The 23,838-nt window shown below is 37.4% G+C and overlaps 6 protein-coding genes across 6 annotated transcripts; 1 reads left to right on the top strand and 5 right to left on the bottom strand.

The window, feature by feature from the left end:
* Positions 1 to 510, bottom strand: RHIMIDRAFT_246015 (uncharacterized protein; the record flags this gene model as incomplete). Its single annotated transcript, XM_023610262.1, has 1 exon — positions 1 to 510. The coding sequence occupies one exon, from the start codon at positions 508 to 510 to the stop codon at positions 1 to 3; it is 510 nt and encodes a 169-aa protein (XP_023463532.1).
* A 397-nt stretch (positions 511 to 907) lies between these two features.
* On the bottom strand, positions 908 to 1,828 carry RHIMIDRAFT_240497 (uncharacterized protein; the record flags this gene model as incomplete). Its single annotated transcript, XM_023609387.1, has 3 exons — positions 908 to 1,306; positions 1,370 to 1,659; positions 1,717 to 1,828. 3 exons carry the CDS (start codon positions 1,826 to 1,828, stop codon positions 908 to 910), a joined length of 801 nt encoding a protein of 266 aa, XP_023463531.1.
* Positions 1,829 to 8,319: 6,491 nt separating this feature from the next.
* RHIMIDRAFT_262606 (uncharacterized protein) lies at positions 8,320 to 11,958 on the bottom strand. The gene is made up of 7 exons (XM_023611617.1): positions 11,700 to 11,958; positions 11,040 to 11,647; positions 10,801 to 10,978; positions 9,889 to 10,742; positions 9,582 to 9,844; positions 8,511 to 9,509; positions 8,320 to 8,453 (listed from the first exon to the last, which is right to left on the bottom strand). The coding sequence occupies exons 1-7, from the start codon at positions 11,918 to 11,920 to the stop codon at positions 8,346 to 8,348; spliced, it is 3,231 nt and encodes a 1,076-aa protein (XP_023463530.1). The 5' UTR covers positions 11,921 to 11,958; the 3' UTR covers positions 8,320 to 8,345.
* A 919-nt stretch (positions 11,959 to 12,877) lies between these two features.
* RHIMIDRAFT_206292 (uncharacterized protein) lies at positions 12,878 to 14,414 on the bottom strand (the record flags this gene model as incomplete). The annotated part of the gene is made up of 3 exons (XM_023606887.1): positions 12,878 to 13,491; positions 13,542 to 14,068; positions 14,128 to 14,414. 3 exons carry the CDS (start codon positions 14,412 to 14,414, stop codon positions 12,878 to 12,880), a joined length of 1,428 nt encoding a protein of 475 aa, XP_023463529.1.
* A 1,165-nt stretch (positions 14,415 to 15,579) lies between these two features.
* On the top strand, positions 15,580 to 21,005 carry RHIMIDRAFT_294262 (alpha/beta-hydrolase; the record flags this gene model as incomplete). The annotated part of the gene is made up of 12 exons (XM_023614072.1): positions 15,580 to 15,643; positions 16,749 to 16,989; positions 19,280 to 19,346; positions 19,399 to 19,526; positions 19,580 to 19,685; positions 19,736 to 20,001; positions 20,053 to 20,087; positions 20,142 to 20,210; positions 20,262 to 20,494; positions 20,551 to 20,579; positions 20,631 to 20,724; positions 20,778 to 21,005. 12 exons carry the CDS (start codon positions 15,580 to 15,582, stop codon positions 21,003 to 21,005), a joined length of 1,560 nt encoding a protein of 519 aa, XP_023463528.1.
* On the bottom strand, positions 20,767 to 23,083 carry RHIMIDRAFT_46650 (SET domain-containing protein). The gene is made up of 4 exons (XM_023615280.1): positions 22,941 to 23,083; positions 22,624 to 22,883; positions 21,327 to 22,571; positions 20,767 to 21,273 (listed from the first exon to the last, which is right to left on the bottom strand). Exons 1-4 carry the CDS (start codon positions 23,077 to 23,079, stop codon positions 21,100 to 21,102), a joined length of 1,818 nt encoding a protein of 605 aa, XP_023463527.1. The 5' UTR covers positions 23,080 to 23,083; the 3' UTR covers positions 20,767 to 21,099.
* Between the last annotated feature and the right edge of the window lie 755 nt (positions 23,084 to 23,838).

Raw genomic sequence — 23,838 nt, 5'->3', positions numbered from 1 at the left:
TTAGGTGCTTATTTCTTCATCTTCATTCCAATTTTCCAAATATCTCTCTACATAAGCTATAAAGTTTGACGCTGGTGGAGCAGTTAATTCTTCATCTGTACTACAATTATTGACCATATGCCTCGTTGCGCCAAAGAGGCTTGATTCTTTATCAAAATTCATAAATATATAATCATATTCTGAATAACCACAGACACAAAGCCAGTCTTTATCTGCACAGGAAACACCTTGTATCTCTGAAGCCCATTCTTGTTTGATTTCTTCACTTCCGAATACGCTATTTGTGATTTGTATAATCTCTTTGGGATTGTATATATTGAAACCGAAAACATTGTAATGTTCTTCTACAAGATGCCATTCAGAGCCAATGCGCCACAAGGACTCTAATTCTTCAGGTATTGCAGGGTGCGACATTCCAAGTGATTTACAATTTTTAATAAACGTGTCAAGATCTTCATTTGAAGCGGGTGGTCCAACTACTTTGAATCTATGAGGCTGTAGTTTTGGCATTGATTATAAAAAGGTGTAGTGTCAATTTAGGGCTTTAGGTTTATTTATGCAGCGGAAACTGTGTCAAAGGGCGGTTTTTAAATTGTCAATAAGACTCTTATCCAAAGTATGAATTTACAGTTGCATGTTCAAGAGAAAGTAAGCATCATTTTGTTTTACTATGCATTACAGTGCTTGAAGACATCATACGCGAATTAGACAAGGTAAACAATAACTTTTTATTATTTGTTATAAATCATAACAGGGAAACAAATCTATAGCTTGGTAAAAACCTGACTTTGCTGTTTGGTGCAATTGTGCCAGATGATCAATGGAGGAACTTATTTGAGGAGGATATTGAGCAGAATAATAGATTACAAATTGAATAAAAGAGAGTTTATATGATAATCATTAAGTTCTATTTCTCGCTGTTTGCGATGGCGTCCTCTCGGGGAGGTTGTAGGCTTAATGAAGCAATGGCTGGTGTCAGTGGTGTAGGTGTTGTAGGATTAAGTTTTGGCTCCCTCACGACATAGTATACCGTAACACTTTCCTTGTCACTAAGTAGTTTACTAGCTTTTGTTTCAAAAGAAAAATTTCGTAACCATTGCACCGTCTTGTCCTCCGAAACCTCTGCAAAGATCGGCAATTGAGCTTCATCCGCTTTTTTGATGACATACTCTAGTAAGTGTCTTCCTACATGGCGTCCCCTTTCTGCTGGTAAAACTCCAATAAAGTAGATAGTAAGGTGTGGCCGCCCTTGCATAACTTGCTTTTTCATCTTGAGAAATCGACGATGATGTACCATGGTTGCTCTCTTTTTGTCAGGAAAAAAAAATAGTGTTATTGGATAGTTGCATAAGCAAAGCATTTAACTTACCAGAGTAGCCATTCCACCCAGCCAACCCCACAGAGTTTTTTTACCTAAAACGTGTCCAATTGACAACGGCTCTGATTCACTATCTGACCAAAGCATCACGCCTTTACATCCATTCAATTGGACAGCACATTCTCTACTCTTGCTTGCTGCAGCACGAATAAGTGCCTTAAAAATGTCTTGATATGCACCTATTCGTTTGTTATCATCCTCTATGGGTCCAGTAATCCAGCTTAATAAATTATTGTTCAAGTAAGATTCACTTAGGGTATATGCGGCCTCCTTATCTGCCTCTATTATATTGATATAAACGATTAAAATCCCGAGGTATATGTATACATATTACATACTTTTGATGACAGGTCGAATACTGATATATGGCTCTTGTGTATCCACAGTGAGTCTTCTACTAATCCTGCTCTTTTGTTTTTCATTTATGTTAAGTTTATTACTAAACGTCATGACATCAATGATAAATAAGAAAGAAAAAAAAAAAGTAGATCCCCCCGCTTTCTGGCTTGTGTTGAAATAAATTTATTATTTCCGAAGTGTTGTTCCCTTTTTGGTCAAACAATAAGGCACACTACACAATGTGTTTCAATCCCACTAAGATTAAATTAGAAACGTATTTTGAGTTTATAAAAGTGTATGCTTACAACCAAAGCATCATCGTTTTTTGGAGCATATTCTTGTTTCTTTGTCTGTTCTTCTGCTAGTTTTTTACTCAGTTTGCCTCCTTTTAGAACACCTCGATTTTCAGCCTATTTAGAATTAGAAACTATACTATAAAGGATATATTTTATTACTTCAGCTTTTCTTTTTTCAGCTGCCAATAGCATGGCTTCTCTTGAACTAGCTCCACTAAGAGTAGATCCACCCAAGGTTTGACCTGCTGGATTCTGTTCCTCAGTAGATTTGAGTTGGTATTCTTCTTTAGTCTGCTTTCTTTGAGTTCCACAGCAATTACCCTAGGACGCAAAAGTTTTTAATTTACTGAAATTAGACACACAAGAGATTTTACCATTTAGAAAAAAGAAAAGGTTAAAAAAGGACATTTGTCTTGGTGTGTTACGAAAGAATTTGACAAATTTATAAAAAATATGGTACCAAGAACGATGGGCTTATTCTTGGGCTTATTTTAAGTACACATTTCCCTTGTCGCGCGCGAGCTCTTTTCCAAGATCAGCAATAAGTGGTTGAGATTGATAGAAAAGGCCTGCTTTGTTAATGAAGACATGAAAGGTACTCTCTGTTTAATATAAACTATCCTTTGTCATAACAACATCGGTGAAGCAGGACTTATCAAGATCTATTGATGAACAAATGGAGAGAGGGGGCTTAAAGTATTTTGCTGTATGGGAAAATAAGGCAAATGGTATGCTATGGTTTATTAAATATGATGTGTATTTACAGTTTTTTTTTCTTCGAGAAGAACACGTATTGAATCTTTAATATGTCTAATCGTTTGCTCTTTATCTTCAATGATTCTTTCGTTCTCTTTGATCACTCGATGACTTTCTTTCAGATCTGTTTCAGTCTTTCTTAATTGCATTTCTAGTTGATGTATGTCTGCATTTGCGCCTCGTAATTCTTCTTGCAGCTCTTTATACTTCTTTTCCATCATTTTTTTATGCTCCATCGCTTTAGATAAATCACGCATGATTATCTCTACATTAGCCTCTAATTGTGAAATACGCTCTGATCGTTCTGCCACAAGTAGTTCTGTATTCTCAAGTCTACGTCGGTCATTTTCAAGCTGCTCATTTTGATCATTTAATTCAGCAATTTTTTCTTCGGTATATACCAACTTTTCATGTAGGATATGTCTTTGGTCCTCAAGTTCTTGTATCTTGTTATTTGCTGTACGAGATTGACGATCAAATTCATCTTGTTTTTCACGAAGAATATTCTCCAGTGTACGCGCTTTGTTTAATGATTCACCATTCTTCTTTTCAGCATCTAATAGCTTGGCCTCAAGCGATCGAACGTCGGCTTCAAGATGATGGATTCTTTGATTAGCTGATTGTTCTCTATGTGATAGGCTTTCCTTTTCCTTAATGAGCACATGCAGGTTATTGACTTGCTTTATGATCTCTTCTTTCCTCTCTTCCAGTTCCTCTTCTGCAAATGTCAGTTTATCCTGCAATGTCTGAATATGATTTTCCAAGTGTCTTATTGTCTGATTTAATGATCGATCCTTTCGTTCCAGTTCATCTTGTTTATTCTTTAACGCTATATTGAGGTCATTGATAGTATATTCATATTCTCGTTGTTTCTCTTCCATCATATGCACGCTACTTGAATAATCTGCCTTCTCTTGCATGGCCTCTTCAACTTTTCTTTCAGCCAGCAGTAGTTTGTTCCTTAAAGATCTGCTATGATCTTCTAATTGTTTAACTTGCTGAGATATAGCATTGTGTTTACGTTCATACTCTTCTTCCTTCTCATGTAATATATCTTCAAATGTCCTTACTTCATTTTTCATTTCCTCTGATTTTCGTTCTGCTAAGTTAAGCTTACCCTGAAGCACTTGTATGCACGTCTCCAGTTCATCAATCCTTTGATTCTTTAAATCATCTGTTTGCTCATATGCCTTTCGTTTCTCTTCCAAAAGGTCCTCCAAGGCGCGCATCTGCTTTGAAGCATCTTCTGTAATTTCTGTAATTCTGGCTTCGCGGTACGCCAAATCCTTTTGTAATTCTTGGTTACGTGTTTCCAACTGCTGAATTTTCTGTGCTGATAAACGGTCCTTGCTTTCGAATTCTTTTCGTTTTTCATACAAAAGACGCTCAAGTGTACCAGTTATGTTTTCTGCATTTTCCTTTGTCTCTTTTAGTTTCTGTTCTAACACATTCACTTTCTCCTGCAAGGCTTTTGCACGAGATCGTAAATGATCATTTTCTTCTTCAGAAAGCCTTTGTTTTTTATCGTGTTCTTCCTGAAGTTCCTGCATAAGTCGTTCAACATCTTCCATGTGTTTTGCTGAATCATTAGCAAGGATCAGCTTCTCCTGAAGATCTTTGATGCGGCTCTGCAATATTTCTAATTCTCGTGTTGCCTCATATTCCTTTCTCTCCAGATTTTCTATTCGATTGGAGCTATTCTCAACCTGCTCTTCCAGTTCCTCTATCCTCCGTGCTGAGTCATACCTCTGATTTTCAATTTCTTCTTCCTTTTCCTTTAGCTTCTCTTCTAGTTCATCTATATGTCGTTCAACATCCTTCATGTGCTTTGTCGAATCATTAGCTAGCTCCAGTGTTTCTTGAAGATCTTTGATGCGATTTTGCAATGTTTCTACTTCTTTTGTTGCTTCGTATTCTCTTCTCTCCAAATCCGCTATCCGATTGGATCCATCTTCAACCTGCTCTTCTAGTTCCTCTATCCTTCGTGTTGAGTCATATCTCTGATTTTCCATCTCTTCTTCCTTTTCCTTTAGCTTCTCTTCTAGTTCATTTATATTTCGCTCAACGTCCTTCATGTGCTTCGTTGAATCATTAGCAAGGCTCAGCTTCTCCTGAAGATCCTTGATACGGCCCCTCAATGTCTCTATTTCTCTTGTTGCTTCGTATTCTCTTCTCTCCAAATCTTCTAGCCGACTAGAGCTATTCTCAACCTGCTCTTCCAGTTTTTCTATTTTTCGTTCTGATTCATATCTCTGGTCTTCGATCGCCTCTTCTCTTTCCTTCAATTTGTCTTCAAGCCTGTGCTTATCTATTTCGAGCTGTCTTATCCTTTCATTGGTAACAGTTTCTATTCCTTTTAGTCTTTCATCTTTCTCCTGTCTGATTCTGTCCAAGTCCATTGATTTATCTTTGAGCGCCTTGTTCAAATATTCAATCTCATCTGCCCGTTTTCTAAGCTTCAACGTAAGACTTGCAACTTCGGTTGATAACTCGGCTTTACTTTTTCCTTGCTCATCCTTTTCTTTCAACACCAACTCAAGCTGCTTCTGTAATTGTGATCGTTGAATATCGATACGGCTTAATTGTTCTCTCATCTTTTCGTTTTCTCTAGATAGATTCATATTTTGTTCTTTTAGAGCGTGTATTTCTTCCCTTGATTTAAGGTCCAAGCTGCTCTGCTTCCGCTTCATATCATTCATCTCGATTTGTAACTTTGCCTTTTCCAATTCAGCCGTATTTAACAACTTTCGAACATGGTCTGCTGATTTCTTTAGTTGCTCCAACTCATCGCGACTTTCTTCCTCGTCTTCTTGATCATAATTTTTGCTATTCGATGCGCCCTTTAGTCTTTCTATTTCGTCTACGAGTGTTTTTATTTGAGTTTTATAATATTTTGATAGTTCTCTCATCTTGTTTTCAAGTTCTGTTTTTTCTAATGACACAGTTGAAGCTCTTCGTTTCCATTCGTTGCCTTGTTCATAAAACTCCTTAACTCTCTCTTCTGCTTCCTTTATCACGTCATCTGCTGTAGCAGTTGATAGAATACTAAGTCTTTCTGCTCTAGGTCGTTTTCTATCCGTGCCTCTCGATGGTGTCATGGCTGATTATTACACAAACGACAGAAAGGGGCAAAAAGTTTAGTATGTTGAATTAATAAAGCAAGTAGATTAGTTACGACTGTTTCTTATAAAGGACGAAAGCCTTGCATTTGGAGAGTTTTGCATCACTTCCTAATGAATAAATAATAATAAAGAAAAGAAAAAAATTTTGAAAAAAAAATAGACCTGAAAATGGCGCGCATGTCTCCTGCAGTAAATAAAAATTAGTATTCTCATGCGACCTTGTTTTATTTCTTTATTTTGCATCAAGGCTCATAACGCCAAACTCAAGAAATACAATACCGTATTTTCAAAAGTGGAGCGCATTTGGTTAAGAAAAATTGTCTCAGCCTCCTCTGTTTATGCTCTAGGGCATTTTGGGAAAACGAGCCTACGACAAACAAGTATAGAAACAATAGCAACAGAAAGCGCTAACCATAATCAAATAATAACACTACGCTCACAGCATGTTTAACAATTTTATAAATAAGCATTGCTTGTAAAGAAGCATAAGTCTCCTTATAAAAAGTTCTTTATTATAATTCTTTGTTCTTAAAACACTCTCACAGAGAGTTGAAAATAAAAGCTCATTGAATAATTACGTGAGATCATCGATCAAACCGTGTACAAACCAAATCAATTAAATAATGGAACAATGGGATATAAGGTTGATGTTATGAATTTACTTCAATGTTATTCTATGAAAAAAGTAGAAGGAAAGATTGCCTTACGCCTTCAAAAGAGTTTATACAACAGTTTCTAAATTTATGCAAACATGTTCAATAGGTGAGTTATCTGTGTAGAAAAAAGCTGGGTGAAGGCCAAAAATAACGAGACAGAAAAAGGACAAGATTTTATTTACAAGTGTGGTGGGCTAAAGGGTCAGTGCACAAGGACGCTTTCTTGGCGCTAGGTTTCCTGTGCTTTCCAAATACACATTTGATAACGTAGGGCAACGATTGGCAGAACAGTCCCTTTTCCGATGGTAAACAGTAGTCTTTGTGAACTGCTGATATAAATATCAAATTATCCAACTGGCCAACCAAGTCAACAAGATCAGACTTCTTCATGGGTATATTGAATGGCGCCAATTCTGTGAATGCGTAGAGTTGTGGAAATGGCAAAGGCATGACATAAAACACGACACGATTTCCAATAGCTTGGAAAGCCAACATTTAGTTCAGATTGAATTTGTCCAAATCATCCTTGTTAAATATTGCTAGACGGTAAAAATCATTTACTAAGGGAGTTGGCGACACCTGGTTGCTTGTTTTGACTTCACCATATCCATTAGTATAGGCTTACTGATATCCAGATGCGTAAATATCAACCTTGCAATCAGGTCGATTGTTCGTATCTTTGTTCTCATCGGCTATAACGTTCGAGCAATGTGGCACAGCTGGTAGTGTTTTTTCGGATAATAGGCCATGCACAAAGGGACGAATGTAACTACCTGTCAAATGTGATTCCGAGAGAGGTTTCATATCACAGTCATACAAGTGAGGTAGCAGAGCAACAATCACATCAAGAACGTGCACTCATCACGGCTTGCACTTTCACAAAGTGACAGTAATTGAATCATTGCATTTCTTTCACTGATATCACCGTTTACAATTTTTGAATGATTGCGTTGGCTTGAATTAAAAGGGAAACACTACATGCACCAGAAGTTGGACTAATTCTAGGCGCGCTACCTCTAAACACTACCTATGATGTTGCCCAGCAAAGCTTTTGAAGGCACGGAGTCAAGCTAAACATGACTTTATAAGTCACTGTATTGGTTTGTTTCTTTTTAGGAGGAAGAAATAAAAGAAATGTTGTTATTGATGTATTTTAAATCTAATCAAGGTTATACAGTCCTGAATTGGGATTAATACATTGAATCTCAGGTTGTGCTTAACATGACTATAATTGATATAATCCTGAAGCATCCACAACACAAGAAAAAAAGTAGAATGGGGTAAGGTTATAAAATATGATCCAAAGATATGGCTTATTTTCACAGAATGGCCCTCTTCTGACTGGATTCGCCAAATCTCAAAAGAATTAGAATTCGTCATATGGTTTCATTTGGAAAAAAGGGAATTACTCCGAAGACGGAAACTGCAAAATCTATGAATAACGTAGATAGCACGGATACTACGGATACTACGGATAACAGATAGTACTTTTGGTCAGAGGAGAGATATCTCTCATTTGGTTCTGGTTTTTGAATTGGCATGTTAATTCTCTCTCTTTTGTTGTTGTTGTTGATGTATCTATCGTTCATAACATATGATTTACTTGCCTAGTTAATAGCGTATAAACCAATTCAATCAATTAACAGGCTTAAATATTGTAAGACATGTGCCTTTTTGATAGGTCGCTTGAATAAATCATCATCTCATTATTGAATCTTATCCTCATTCTGCCCCTCCTGTGGTCCAGGGAGTACTTTAGGTACGATATACAATTAATGATTATCATATAAACTCTCTTTTATTCAATTTGTAATCTATTATTCTGCTCAATATCCTCCTCAAATAAGTTCCTCCATTGATCATCTGGCACAATTGCACCAAACAGCAAAGTCAGGTTTTTACCAAGCTATAGATTTGTTTCCCTGTTATGATTTATAACAAATAATAAAAAGTTATTGTTTACCTTGTCTAATTCGCGTATGATGTCTTCAAGCACTGTAATGTATGCATAGTAAAATAGATAAACATGATCCTTTTCTAGTGCTTGCTTGGATTGGACCACGGGCAGCCCTCGAAGCTTTACAATAAGTGTATCCCAAGCTTTTCTTGCGGGTGGTAAGTAAGGAGGTAAAGGCGTTTTGAGACGCATGGCAGAAGCCAGTATATAAAAATAAAGCAATATGTTGCCTACCATTTCTTTACGTTCTTGGCTTACAGGCATAATAAAATCATGTTGGACCTCTTCAAACCATGCATCCTTTAAGATGACCGTACGTAAAGATGCAAACTTGTCTGTTATGTTTTGGCACGAGGAAAGGATCTGTTTGTACGTTTCCACAGGAAAAGCGCCTTTTAGACGCGGCTCGTTTGGGGTTTGTACCAAGAGATCTTGAAGCTCGAGTAAAGAGCGCTGTAGGTTGAGTTCAGAATCTAAAAACGCAATTGACGTCTGTTGGAGTTGATCCCTAATAGAGATCATTTGAAGAGTAGATACATCAGATGAATGCTTTTCCGAGTAGACTGCGACAAGTTTCTGGTATTGCCATGCAAGGCGCAGCAAAAGGTCGGAGACGCCTTTCCTCAGTTCTACTCTGGCTTCATATGGTGATACATAAGCAGTAACAAACAAGCCAAAGACGACACCAACCAGAATGGAAAAACAACGAGTCAATGCTAGCCAAGTTACCTCCACTTGGTGAGTATCCCTATCATTGTACTTGTTGAGCATAACAAGATTATAAGCCAGCAGGGTGAATTGTCCAAATTTGCCATGCTTATGATGCAATATAAGCCAGAAGTTAGGGATGCAAAAGAGCCAAGTACAAATGATCAATGGAACCATCTTATCAGGGAATATCAAGTAAAGAATCATGGCTGTAAAACAGCCGAGTATGGTTGAGAATATACGGTAAACAGCGACTAAATTAGTCCCACCAACCGTCGGCGTCATCACGACCATAAGCTACATTAAACCCATTTAACAAGACATAATTAAAAAATTAAAAAAAAAAGAATATAGTCATTACTTGCTTACCGTGATCAAGGCCCATTCCATTCGCCACTGACGAAACCAAGGACCAGTTGAGGAAAGAAAGGCAGGTGTAGCTAGTATAGTAGCAGCTATGGTTGCCTTTACAGCATAGCGAAACTTTTGCAATTTGAACAATGAAAAGGTTCTCCAGACACGCAACACCATTTGTCTCCATTTTGTCTTGGGTATAGGCGTATGCAGTGTATCTAGTTTATGACGTTCATTAGGAATGAAGCTCTTACTGATCATTTTTGTATTTTCTTTGTCTACTTAAGGTTAGATCGGGCTCAATTAATAAATAGATACTTACGTTGACCCTTGTGTCTCTTAAAGAGCCATGTAAAGATTAATGATGCGACCGTACGTTTCTTTTCTTTGGCTAAAGAAAGGGCTTGAACGGATTCTACCAGCGATATAAGTTCTCTAGCAAATTCAATCACATTAAACACAAAAAAATAAACCAGAAAGGCGTCTTCTTTGGGAATGTAGCTGCTATCACCATCCGGATGATGAAGACGACGATGACGATTCAACTTTTCAACTGCTTGCTTTTGTGCTACTTCGAAAAGAGCGATAGCCTTTACCAAATTATCCTTTAGTGTTTCATTACTTGGTCCTGTTCGTGGATGATCCGAAAACTCAATTCGAAGATGAACCAAGGTCTGCTTACATGTATAAGCAAGTGATTTGAGAGGTTGACGAATCCTGTGAATAAATTCAGCAAGTGCTCCATCGTGATCTCTGCTACTACTCTGAATATCATCCAGTCTGTCTTTTCTAAATCCGTCCTGCAACTTGCGGCGATGCCTATCTATTTTTATATTCCAGCCGTCATTCTCCTTTTTCCCTGTTTGTTTCATCATCTCAAACTGTAGACCACAACTACTTTTGAGACCGCCGACAGACTGAGCTAGTCTCTGCATGCTCTTGACAACAGCATCATATTCTTTTGTGCACCCTCGCATTTCCGAGTTCCAGAAAACTTCCAACTTGGCTTCCTGAAGCGATTTTTGTAGTGAGGTGAAACTGGATCGATGAGAGTCAATAGCCTTTTGAAGGGATTTGTTTGCTGTAAACTCGGGTAAATCATCATCCAGCAAAAATGTTTTGGTCAATAATTTTAAAAGCACCTTGTACGATACAAGTGTCGCCTCCAAGTCTTTCCTATTTTGAAAAAAAAATGGCTCAATAAAGTGTGTTGCAGAAAAAAAACCATGGTTACCTTAGCTTTTCACTTGCCGATATTGGCCAAAATAAAATACAACAGGATACAGTGATCAAAGTTCCAGTGGCTACGGCAAATGTAATCTGTTCGATCCTCGTAGTGTCAAACTCGCCCTTATTTGCTGATCCTTCTCGTACGACAATAATAAAAATGATAATAAAGCACAAACTTGAGGCTTTGTTTATCAAGAACAAATATTTAGATTACAGCTTTACTTGCGCAAATAAATGTGTTACCCGTTGCAACAGGAGGCTTGTTCCAGTGAGCCTTCAAAAAAGCAATGATCGATGTTGCACCGGCCAACCAGAGACCCAAAGATAGGATGTGAGCAATGAGGGCCATATCGTGGTCATGAAAGTAATCTGTTGTCACCATGGATCCAAGACAGACAGCAACAGCAAATAGAGTGTAACCCCAGCCGTACAGGGCCGCCTCAACCATCCCACCTAGTGATTTAGCAGGATTGAAAAAGACAGTGGCTGTAGCAACAAGATGACTGGATACACGGTTATTCCCGATCAGAGCATTCAAACTTGGTACAAATGTAAATAAACAGCCTAGAATATAAGCAAAGCTACACTTTAAGACGAGTCGTTGCTGAGGCGTTAATTGGGAATGACGTTTGATGAATGTTGCTATGGCATTTTTGTTCTTCTTGCCAGTCGTGTGAGGTATGATTGGCTTATAACCACCCTTTGTTCTGGTCACAGAATATTGATCATGACTGCTATTATTATTATCCGAGGAAACGTCACTTTCCTCATTTGACGTTGATGATTCTTCACTAGCAATTATGCTTGAATAGGATTTCTTTTTTTGATCTTTTAATAAAGGTGTTTCTTGACTTGAAGGGAAAAAAAATTAAATGATGCCCATTGGCTTTATTATTTGTTTACCTTGAAAAAAGATCCTCTTCTTGTTCAGGTAATGTAGATAAAGATACTGTTCTCTTCTGCAGTGTGCCATCATCCAAGACAACATCAATCTCACTATAAACTGAAGGGGATGGTATCGGTAAGGTATATTCAACGTAGGATATTGCATTATCATAATGCCCTTTTGCTGGAAGTGGTATAGGTTTTGCAGCATTACGCGGCAGCTTCTTTGAATCCTCCATGCAGACACACAAAAAAAGAAGGGGAAAGAAAAAAAAAATGATTTTAATGATTTATTATTTGTGCAAGTGGTCATCATCCCCTGATCGTTTTTAATCATGTAACTCAATTTAATCTTCCAAACAATAAACAAAGGTGTGCGTTTGTTTACACACACACAAAGTACTGTTGGGTTCATTCATGTCCTTTTTTTACACGAAATATGTAAATGTGCGTATGTGTACCCTGTTCATTCAGGCTTGTATCTAATTTTGCCTCCCTCTCCTATTTATTATTATCCCGTAATCATTCGCTTATCAAGATAAAAGTTGATGCAATAAGGAAGAAGAAAAAAGGGAGGAGATTGTAATAGCTGTGTAACGAATTTTTGAGCTACTGTTTCATTTCATTTCTCTTATTTTTATTTGAAAGAAACACAATTTGCAATGACATTCATTTAGATTATCAAGCTGACCTTGGTTTTATACTTTTTAGTCTTTATCTTTTTCTCTCTCTGTCCTTAATCAACTTATGAATGATCTTTTTCAAACTAGACATTTTGGGGTCTAATGAGTCTTTTGACCATTGCTTAATATGGTCTAAATCTAACTACTGTTTTCCAGGGGAAAAAACACACATAACCTAAGGATGGCAGAAAGGAGAAACAACTATTTTCTCCCCGATAGGTCGACTTTTAAAGAACTCAACACTATCAAATCTTTATATATTGTTTGTCTGTTGTTATCTGCACCACGCCCCCTGTGTATGAATCAAGCGTGTATATATCCTTGTTCATGTTTCAAACAATGCGGATCATTCGGAAATCACAATGAAAAAGGGAAGTTATTTCTAATTTGAACATAGAGTTTTATGTGGTTGTAAGCTAAGTTCTTTAAGCAGTGTTTATTATGTAATGAAATGTACTATTCTTTTTTTGTCTCTATTTACACATGATTGAAAATATAACTACATATACAAAACTATGCTGGGCAGTAAGGAGCAAGTGCTTCTCCAGCAGCCTTTGGATGTATAAATGAATCAATTGTCACATACAATGTATAGACCATAATGCCAATGCCAAATATCATCAAGAGACAGTCCCAAACCTTGTCAATCGCCTTTTTTGAAACCTTTAAATGAAACAAGCCAGGAAAGATGAAGCAAAGAGGTACACAAGCGACGGAGCCTACCAGAGATACGAATTTGTCAAGGTTTTCCCCACCGACACCAAAAGCGATACCAGCACATACGACGGATATGATCACTCGATACACGTTCTTGGACCATTTCACAAGGATACTATCCCTACCAGATCTACATCTTCCAAAAATACCGTTTTCAATGATCTTCAGAGCAGGGAAAAGCATGAAGGGGGCAGTCAAACAAATGGCCAAAGAATAGAGTAATTCGACAGTAATCGTCAGACGGTGATCTTGTGGGAAGTTGTAAATGACAGCAGCTTGAATCTTGTCTCCATAGGCAAGATAAGACAAGGTTCCGATGAGAACATAGATGACGGTGACAATCATCATACCCAAAGTAAGCACAAATGGAAATTTTTCGGGGCGTTTCATGGATTCAACGATGGGAATGACTATAAAATAATGTTGGTATATTTATGCATTTTGAACAATAAAGACTTACTTAGACCAATGCCTTCAAATGAAAATGTAGCAGTGCCAATCATGAGAGCAAAGTTGTATGGATTAACTGCAGCGATATTGGGACCAATGCCAAAGTTTTTCAACTGGTCCGCCGTGAAATAGATAACGCAAATTAGGCCAAAAAGTATCAGAATATCTGCAAGGATGACTGCAAAAGAAAGTCTAGCGATGTGTCTGACCAATGCACAGGGAATAAGGATGATCAATGGAAACCAAATATAGTACTTTTGTGCGATATTGGCTGTACAATCCGAAAGGACGTTGACCGCATTGACGAGATTACCGGATACAAAGATAAAGTAAGAGCATACAAAGCCAATCTGAGATATCACGATGAAAAACAAGACAATGAAACGAACCCATTGACCATAAAGTATGCCTCCGATATCACCGTAAGATCCACCTACGATCAATTGTGTATTGACCAATCTTTGGAATGCAAATAAACAAATAAGCGCGATTACGACAATAAGCACAATAGAGAGCGCTAGGCCACCGTTTTGAAACCTAATTAAGACGCAGATCAGTTTCTGGTTTCTTTATGTAAGGGATTATATTTCACTTACGCCTTGGGTAAAAACAGTACGCCTGAACCAACAAACGCTTTTAGAAACATAAACATGGCTTTTCCAACAGAAGCCTTTGGGGTATCATCTTCTATTTCTGGCTCTGTCTCGCCAATGCTTGATTCTTCCTGCTTCATGTTCTTGATAGAGGATCGCAGTGATAAAATACTCTTCCTTTTTTCTTCGCTCATGCTAGCCAAACTGACCCTGCTCTGATGAAAGGAGACATCGAATCTCTCACCAGCAAAATTACCGTACAATGAGAGTGAGGAAATGGTTCTTGCCATAGACTTGCGTCTAGCCGGGGATATAAACGAGGTCGCTCTGCTCGATGGCTTAGGTCTTTGTTTGATCTGACCCGTTGTGTTCATTCGAGCCGTTTCCGGACGAGGTATCGCATTTGGCATATCATCATAATTTGCAAAACGAGCATGATGAATAGTTTTTGGTGGGGTTGGAGTCTCTACTGCAGACGAATAGTCCGGTCGAGGATCCTCATAGGACATACTTCTTATTTGAGATAGATCAACCATACCTCTTTGAGGTTGGTTATTTTCGTTTTTTTGAGACATGAAGAATAAATTAGAATAAAGAAAAAGAAGAAAAGAAGAAATGATGGGTCGCTTATTTATACCTTACCTATTGTGATGTTTTTGATTCAGTCTCCCTCAAACTTGACGTAAGGACATTGACCCAGAATAGAATTTGAATTTTTGTGTGACATCTTGAACCCGATTTGGAAGTTTCATAAAATCTATTTAGAAAACACACACACGCAATAAGAGCTTATTTTTCTTACAGCAAAACTCATTGTGGGTTGTGCTTACCACAATTGTCTGTTGCCTCTACTTCGACCTCGATGTAATGGCTCCCCCTTACGATGATAAAGAAGATTGCTTTAAACCCATTCCTTGCCCGCCATTCTCCAAAACACAGGCGAATGTACACATAGAAAGTTGTAAAGAGAACAATAAAAAATTTTTATTTTATGATATTACTGAAAAGCCTATAACCTCTTGTCTTCATTTCGGCAACATACACCGTGGCGCATAGGTGCTATAATGTTAAAATTAGCCAATATTATTTCATAAAAGTGTTGACTTTGAAAAGTCAAGTATGTTATTTGGTAACTTTCATAATTCAATTTCCGTTGCGCCATGGTGATATAGCCATTTGGGTGGCTTTATTAACCTTTATTCATCATAAGCTATACTCCAGAATGCTTTGAGGATTTCTAAAATTTGAGTGAATGGCCTATTCTCAACATCTTTTAATATATTGAGCGTTGAATATATATGGCTAATTAAGAATTCAAATGTTTTTGAATTCGATGTCGTCATTGCTGTCCTTTTTGAGCTCGTCCGGGCGGTCTTTTGTTTATTGTGTTCAATTGGACGCTTAATTAAGAACAGTCCTTGGTGCACTACCACGCGCACAGCCATTGTTTAAAATATGACATCACCTGTGTTTTCAAGGAATAAGCTTGTAAATAGTGATGCTGCCCTTTTATGGAGAGGTGCGCTAGGAGTGCGCGTTTCCTATTGTTGCTATGTAATCCTGTAAGTCTTTATGCCGGTTCAGTTAGTATAAAGATTATCACAGACGTGATAGTTTTCGCAGGAGCGCGAAATTGAAATTATGTAAATACTAGTAAAAAAGAGCTGTGTGTATTCAGAGGTTTGAACATTCCCTTCTTTCGAAATAAAGTGATATAAAACAGCTTTCAAAAAACTATGAATTTATTATTTTATACTAAGTGAATCAGGTGGTGGCTTCTAGAATTAGTCATAAGAATATTAAAAATGCCTATTTATTGTAAAAATGTGCCCTCTAATAATTTCAAAGGCATATATTAGCTTTTCGCGCGCTTCTCATGCACTACTCCATGAGGAGGCAGTGTCATTATTTTGAAATCTGGGAGTGCACAAGGGAGTGCGCCAAAAACCCTCTCCTTGGGCAAACCATACCTACACAACGCTATGCACAACACTGAAGTATAAGAGAATTATGCGTCGATGGGTTTATAATAATCTCTTTATTATGTTGAGAGCTCGTCATTAAAAATAACAGTATTTTACAAGAGTATTATTGTATGAATTAAGGGCCAATGAAAATTGAGTATGACGCGTCTATAAGAATAACGCATTTTGTGATCAGCTTTTTTATATATTTTTCTTCAAGTAACCTTTTACAAGATGGATTGTTTATAAGCTAACTACAACATATATGCTGTTTGCTCTGCAAATTGAATTGCCTATGTCACATATGATGCAAATGTACTGTGCATATGGCAAAACCAGAATTTTTTATTAACTTGCAATTTCTTCCTCTACAGACGTTCCAAGAAAAAAGCAGCGTGTTCTGGCTGCTGATATCCAGTGATACATCAATAGCAAGGACACAATCACACTAAAAATCCTTTGCCGAGAATTTCGGTCTATTAGAAAAACAGCATGCAGTTAGTCGATACATATCAATAATAAACAGCCGACATCTTGCAATGGATCAAGAGTGTTTGCAACCAAAATTGGATATATGGAAGAAATCTGAAAAATATAAGCTGCATTGGATCGAAAGGACGTGAAAAAGAAGCCGACTCGACATTGATTCCGAATACACAGAATATATTCGTGACGCCGCTGAACGAGCAATAAGAGCACTTTCCTCTGCAACTTCTGAACCGTCCACCTCGCACCATGCCATCATCATTCCTACAGCAAATTATACCGCGAGAACAGCCGCTACTATAACAGAAGATGCTGAAAACCTGATCCCACTAACTTCATGGATTTTCAAGGGTGTAGACTATGGCAGAGCTGTTCGCAAAATTCCAGCAAGCTGCCCAACAAATGTTGACCAGCCGTTTGTTCCACATTGACTAATCCGTGCACGGACTTTTGGCCATATCGAACATATTCCTCCTATACCCTGATCAATGCAGCTCGCTATGCATCAATACTCTTACTGGAGATGTTCTTTCCAGCCTTAACAAAGAGCTGTTGAGTGAATACATAGACTTTATTCAGAATATAAATGATGATGCATATATGAAGCTAAGCCGAATAATCGGTAATATGGGATTTAATACACTTTCAAAGGATGACGCCAAGATTAATCTTTTGATACTTGGTAAGAGTATGAATCTATTTGAACAATCTTTGATGTGGAGCATTAAAACTCGGTAAGCTATTGTGTAGAGCACGATAGTGGTGAAAAAAGCCTTGTAATGTTGTTAAAAATTGTCCATTGGCGTTGCGCTTACGGTTAAAAAGACAAATAAAGAGTTGTTTCCTGATTCAACAAGTTATTATAAATATTACTATTTCTAACGCTTTCTTTTCCTCTTTGTATTTCCCCTCTTTTAAAATAAAACCAAACACGGGAAGGACAACAAAGTAGGTTAAAGAGGATGTAATTGTTAGTTCACACATATTAACCATTTAATAAAGCTTGCCAATTATTCTAAAGAGAGCTTATTTTAAATCACTACATTTACTAGAAAATAAATAAAAAAAGTCCAGCTTTCTCATCATGAGAGTAAATCGTATAACGTCGCTTATTGCATAACTTCATATCAACATCCTCACTGTTTCTTTTCATTGACAGTTGGAAGCAATATAGGAATGGAAGGTCTTTCCATGAACATGATTTCATTATTGGACAGACAATTTCTCCACACGACATCAAATTCAAAAACAGCAACCTTACTTGTTGAAATGACTGCAATAATTGCTTGATTAAAGAACTGGAGGAAGAAACCTTGTAAACCTGCATCAACAAGGTTGAAGTATCTTAGGATCTTATTCTTACTTAGTAAAGAGAGACAGAGAGATCGGTTAATCATCAAGTCACTAATATACTTCTCTGTTTGTTTTTACAGATGAAATGAAGCCATCGGGGAGTAACAAGTTTAAACTTATCTCGTGGCCTGACTTTGTCAACTAATACTGTTGCTCTCAGGATAGTGATTGGTTGGTTTGATCTTCAAATAGCCTTTATGTTTGCTGTAGCGAATTCACACTGCTGCCTTTAAAATCGTTCGTGTAATCAAAACTTTTTTGACATGTGTACCACGATATATATAACGTCATTAATGTTACACTAAATGAAGATTGAACCATTCAAGGGGCATGACATAAGTCCCTATTCAATGACTCGAGTAACCTCAATTGGGTTACTCTATTCAAGGAAAGTAGTCTGTCCAAGTCTACACTCATTCCCTCCTTTGTACTTAAGATACATCATTTTCAGAAATTATTCGCGCGCAATTTAAAACCAATAACAATTACACTTTAGTTGATTATCAATCCTTTCTTTATTATTAAAAAGGCAATGAATTCTGTCTTTTTGGGAGAAGAGAAGATAGATGTGGTCAACACCTATGAATAGCACGTAACTGAAAAAGTTGTTGGAGATCTTGTAGTATTATAGATCATAAAATCGAAAACAGTACCGGTGCTAGCTGGGGGTAGCTTGGTCCTTACCAAACTTTGGTCCCATCCACACCCTCTCTCTTGCTCTCTTTTTTGCTCTCCTCTTTGCCCTCTCTCTCTCTTTTTCTCTTCTTTCTCCGGGTTGGTTACCGCCAGCCCAAACCATGATGCACTTCGGATAAGATATTCATCATCTCTTTACATGTTTACTAACGATTCTTGTCTCTGTTTTTCTCTTCTTTATAATGTAAGTATTTAATATCAATGTAAATAGCTGATTTACTAGTCATTTCTTTTTTATCCCATTCTTTTGCTTCTGATGAGCTCTCTTTTATTATTGTTTGTTGTCTCATTTTGTTGTCTGAAATTATCTTTTTTTTATCAGTGTGCGAATAATTTGTGAATAAAGCGTAAGGAATAGCATGTCTTTAAAAGAATAATTCTCCGACTACAACAGCAAAGAGTCCCTCCCCCCCATTCTTGCTCTGAATTTATATTATAGCCAAAGGGAATTTGTATAATAATATCTACTTTTTGTTTCTCTGATCTCGTTGATTTCCTTTTTTATAAATGTATTTGATAATCGTTTTCTTCCTTTATATCGCTTCTATTCAAGCAAAGTTTCATTTCAATAAAAACAAAAGCAAAACTCTCTTTGATCCATCTACAAACTATAGTCAAATCAATGGTTCTTCAATCAACTATCAAATATTTCATAGTTCCAAGTGGAGAGATTATACTGTTCGCTTTGTTCAGCCAGAATTATGCGATGCACAAGTGATACAGGTAAGAAGATATGAACAGTAAAAAAGAAATAATCAATTGTTATCATATATAGTATGCTGGTTACTTTGATCTTGGTAAAGACATTCATTATTACTTTTGGTTTTTTGAAAGTAAAAGCCAACCTTCTTCAAGTCCATTGACTGTCTGGTTAAATGGTGGACCAGGATGTTCAAGCATGATGTAAAAGTGTTGGACCTCCTTTTTTCACTTTACAAATCTTATTCTGTATATAGAGGTCTATGGCAAGAAAATGGGCCTTGTAGAGCATCAGCAGACGGATCAATCGAGCTCAATCCTCATAGCTGGACATTACACTCAAATATGCTTTACCTTGATCAAGTAATATGTCTTCTTTTTTTGCATGCTTATCGCTCACAATTTGGACCTAGCCTGTAGGTGCAGGTTTTTCATACGGGGCTGCTATGAACATTACAGATAATTCACGTCTATTTTATGACGCAGTTCAGTTATTCTATGAAGCATTTCCACAATACAGTACGCTTCCTTTTCATCTTTTTGGTGAATCATTTGCTGGAAGATACATACCTGTTTATGCAGATTACATTGTTAAAAGAAATAGGGAAAATGGAGCATTGAGTGTACCTATTGAATCTGTTGGAATTGGAAATGGCTGGATCAATCCATTAACTCAGTTGTAAGAAGGTAGAGGACGATAAGCACGACAAAGGAAACTCATTTTAAATAGTAAATATGGTTCCACAATGGCCTGTGGATCAGATTGTAAGAGTAACCCTATAGCCTTTAGATGATTCTAATGTTGCTTCTTTTTCGTAGATGGTCCAGTCCTTCCTCCCAATAGTTGCCACAGGATGGATCTGGCGTATAGACAGTGCGCTCAATTTAGTAAGCAGTTGTGACAAAAAAAAGAAGAAAATTTAAACAACATCCTCATAGTTCAAGAATGCTATGAAACAGACGATTCACGTGTATGTTTTCAAGCAGACAATTACTGTACTAGTAACATTGATGGCGTATTTGGGCAATCACATCGAAGTTACTATGATATCAGAAAACCAGAAGGCACTATCGAGCCCCCACAAGACTACATTAGCCTTTTAAATCAAGTGGATGTACAAAAGGCTATTGGAGTAAATCCTATGAGGTTTGAAGAGTGTGCTAATGGCCCTGTAAGTTGTAGCAGTCCACAAGGGCGATCTACTGTTTAAACGGCTTTTTTATTTAGTTTTTTACTATTGCTTCAACGGGAGAAAGGTTAGAGAAGAATCAATGTATAGTTGTGTATCTTGAGCTGACACATATTAGTGCAAGAAATTCAGCTCCTCTTTTGTCCTTTTTGTTAAATAATGGAATCAGAGTATTAAACTATGTGGGAGATGCTGATTATTTATGTAATTGGGTAAGATATATCCATGTAAATACAGAAAACAACACTAAAACACGATATTTCAGTATGGCATTTACGCTCTCACCTTGGAACTTGAGCATAAGGATGCCAAGCTTTTTGATGCCCAAATGCTTAGACCATGGGTATATCAGGGTGTCGAGCTCGGTCAAATACAGTCTATAAACAATTTGGCGTTTATACGCGTTTATGAAGCAGGACATGAGGTCCCGTATTATCAACCAGAAGCTGCATTACTCATTTTCGATAATTGGGTAAACAACAAGGCATTTTGATAGGTCATTGTCTTTATAAAATAGTCTATCTACTCCTTTAATAAAATACAATGTTACAAATTTCGTATATGCAACAAGAAAACTATATACAATATCACTTTCTTAATCTCTTGGGCCCCTTCTTTTTCTTATTCTTTGCAGATGAAGGAACCACCAAGACAGAGTACTCGTCAACTGCCTTCTTGTAGTAATCAACGGCTCTTTCAATGATTTTCTTTTCATTGATACGTTGTGTAAGTGCGTAGTATTTTCTTGAGCCAGAAGGAACCTATTCAAGACATGTCAATCAAAAAAAATTATATAATAATAATTTCCCCATACCTTTTTACGTTCTTCGATTTCTTTCTCAACAGGCTTCCATTCACCATTTTCTTCAGAATAATCCATATATCTAAATTCGGCAAGGGCAAGACATGCTTGGTAAACATTACGTTTGACTTCGACCAATGCCTTTGTCTTTTGGCCTTGACTACTGGCTAATTCTTCAAAGTATGCCAATGCGTTATCGATATCTTCAGTAAATTTCGTAAACTTGGCATCGCTTATAAACATAATATGAAGCAGACACATAAGCTTATCTTCAAAAAGTCCTTCTGAATTGATAAAATAAGGACGAGATCGACCCTTCTCTTCATCTTCTTCACCGCCACAACAGCCACCATCTTCATCATGCTCATGTTCATCTTTTTCATGATCATGATCATGGTCATCACCACTACAGCAACCATCCTCACAATCGTCCTCATAATCATCATGCATATCTTCTGCCTCTTCATCCTCTGTTGGGCATAAAATGTGTTCGTTTTCCAAGAAAAGCTCCCATCTTGGTCGAGTATGTTCAATTGCCAATGCTTCCAATTCGTCTTCCTTTACCTTTGGGTTCTTTGCTTGAAGAAGTTCAGCAGTAACAGCAAGACAGCAATCAACAATAGAATTTTCATCAATTGACACGTAGTCATTCTTGTTGTTATCATAACAGAAGCCATATTTACTTAACAAAGCAACATTAGGAAGGTCGCCATAAGTATTGAAGAGCTCTTCATCTTTCTTAACATCCCGATCAAGAACCATATCGCATGTGTCTTGTTTTTCAGGTTCTTCTTCTTTATCCCAGAAATCAACATTCTGTTGCTCCAACTCTTCCAGATCAGGAAGTTCAGTATCCATTTCTTCTTCTTCTTCTTCTCCATCCTCTGATTCTGCCGCATCGTCCAGTTCATCTTCTTCATCCTCCCATTCATCTTGTTCATCATCATCATGTTCACCTTCAAGGAAGTCGAAATATTCATGTTCACAGTACTCAAGTGCTCCGCAAGCCTCGCATACTTGAAATTCGGTTTGAAAGTGAACATGTTCGCCTTCACCACGGTGATTAAACAGATCAGCAAATGGAACAAGAGCATTTTCATGATAAGCATCGACTTCAAATGCACGAGAAGAGATGAGTGTAGATGCCTTGACAAACTTGTCAAAGGAATAAGGGTCATCACCTTCACGCTTAAATATATAAGGGTATTCATCTAATAAAGGCTCTACTAATTCATGATAATCGTCTTTGAGATCATTCTGTATGCAAGTTGTGAGCATTTTTTTTTCTAGACGTCTTTTTATATTTTACCAAGTCATTGTTTACAGGATCTTCCAGTTCAGTGCCTTTGAACCATGACTTTTCTTCTTCTGTCCAAAACATGGGCAGATCTTCTCCTGTATCAGGAAGTGATTGAAGGTATCCATACCAAGGTGATCCTTCCTTTTGTGCAAGTTCATAAAGTACAGCTAAAGCGAGAGGACAACCTCCTTCTAGATTAGCTTCTTCCAAGATGTTGGCGATACCACAGGTTTTTGTTGATAGGATGCATTCTTTTGGAATCTTTACGACTATATTGCAATACAAAATGAGTTTGTTATTATGTTAAGTACAATACTTGTCCATACCCGTTTCGTCCTTTTTCAAATCTTTCAAGGCGTAAACACCAAAAGAGCCGTTGATCTCTTTGACGATCAATGATTCTTTCTTCCAGTGGACTTTATTGTCATTGAACCATTGTAGTAAAATATCTAATTTACTCGACATTGAGAGGAAATATGAAAAAGTATTTTACTTTCTGTGTGTGTGCAGTCGCGGAAGTAAATCCCTGGCGTAGAAATAAACTTCCTAAGCCACGTGTTACTCCAAGTCTTATAAAGACATGATAGGATATATGGCATCACAGACCAAAAAAGTGAGCTTATGAGTAGCTTATTTTTATTAATGTGTGTTTACGTAAAGATCATTGGGTAGAAAATAGATGTTCGTGTTATCGAATATATGAAGGTCTATAATTATGCATAGTTAATTAAAAACGTCTGTTTATCTATAGCATTCCGTACCTTCCATTTTCTCTCCGTCTTTTCCGTCACCATCTTAGGGAATTTAAGGTCCAAAGGAGAGCTTCTATGATTGGAAGTTCTCTCTGTTCTGTATATACAAGCTGCTTGTTCTCAGTTTAGCTTGTATATAATGGCCTCAAGCCCCGATATGACGATGAAAAAGGCGGAAGCATCTATATTTGTAGCGCTTTGGGCACACAAACATTTTGATTTTGATTTTTCTTGCTGAACAACGCAACCTTCAACTTGCCTCTTGCTAAATTTTTTTGGCAATCCCCCAGCGCCCGCGCGCGCATGTTCCTGTGTCCCCCCATCCCTTCCCTTTATGGCACACTGAAGAGGAGGGGATTTACAGTCAGGCCATATCTTCTCCTGTAGTCCCCTTGTATCCACCTCGCAGGGACCGCGTTAACCACCCCAGCGAGAACACAATGCTGGAAAGGCTGTACATCCATAAAAGAGA

The sequence above is a fragment of the Rhizopus microsporus genome (assembly GCF_002708625.1).
Source record: "Rhizopus microsporus ATCC 52813 unplaced genomic scaffold scaffold_16, whole genome shotgun sequence".
Lineage (NCBI taxonomy): Eukaryota > Fungi > Mucoromycota > Mucoromycetes > Mucorales > Rhizopodaceae > Rhizopus > Rhizopus microsporus.
The sequence above is the reverse complement of the archived record's forward strand: the minus strand, read 5'-3'. Positions and strand labels throughout refer to the sequence as shown.

Excerpts from the sequence above, each read along its gene's own strand:
- RHIMIDRAFT_262606 (XM_023611617.1), bottom strand. The coding sequence starts at position 11,920 with ATGGAGGATTCAAAGAAGCTGCCGCGTAATGCTGCAAAACCTATACCA. Across the intron at positions 11,648-11,699 it reads GAAGAGGATCTTTTTTCAAG|TCAAGAAACACCTTTATTAA; the intron begins GTAAACAAATAA and ends TTTCCCTTCAAG. Across the intron at positions 9,510-9,581 it reads TGGAATGGGCCTTGATCACG|CTTATGGTCGTGATGACGCC; the intron begins GTAAGCAAGTAA and ends GGTTTAATGTAG.
- RHIMIDRAFT_46650 (XM_023615280.1), bottom strand. The coding sequence starts at position 23,079 with ATGTCGAGTAAATTAGATATTTTACTACAATGGTTCAATGACAATAAA. Across the intron at positions 22,572-22,623 it reads ATCCTGTAAACAATGACTTG|AATGATCTCAAAGACGATTA; the intron begins GTAAAATATAAA and ends ACTTGCATACAG. Across the intron at positions 21,274-21,326 it reads AAATCGAAGAACGTAAAAAG|GTTCCTTCTGGCTCAAGAAA; the intron begins GTATGGGGAAAT and ends TGTCTTGAATAG.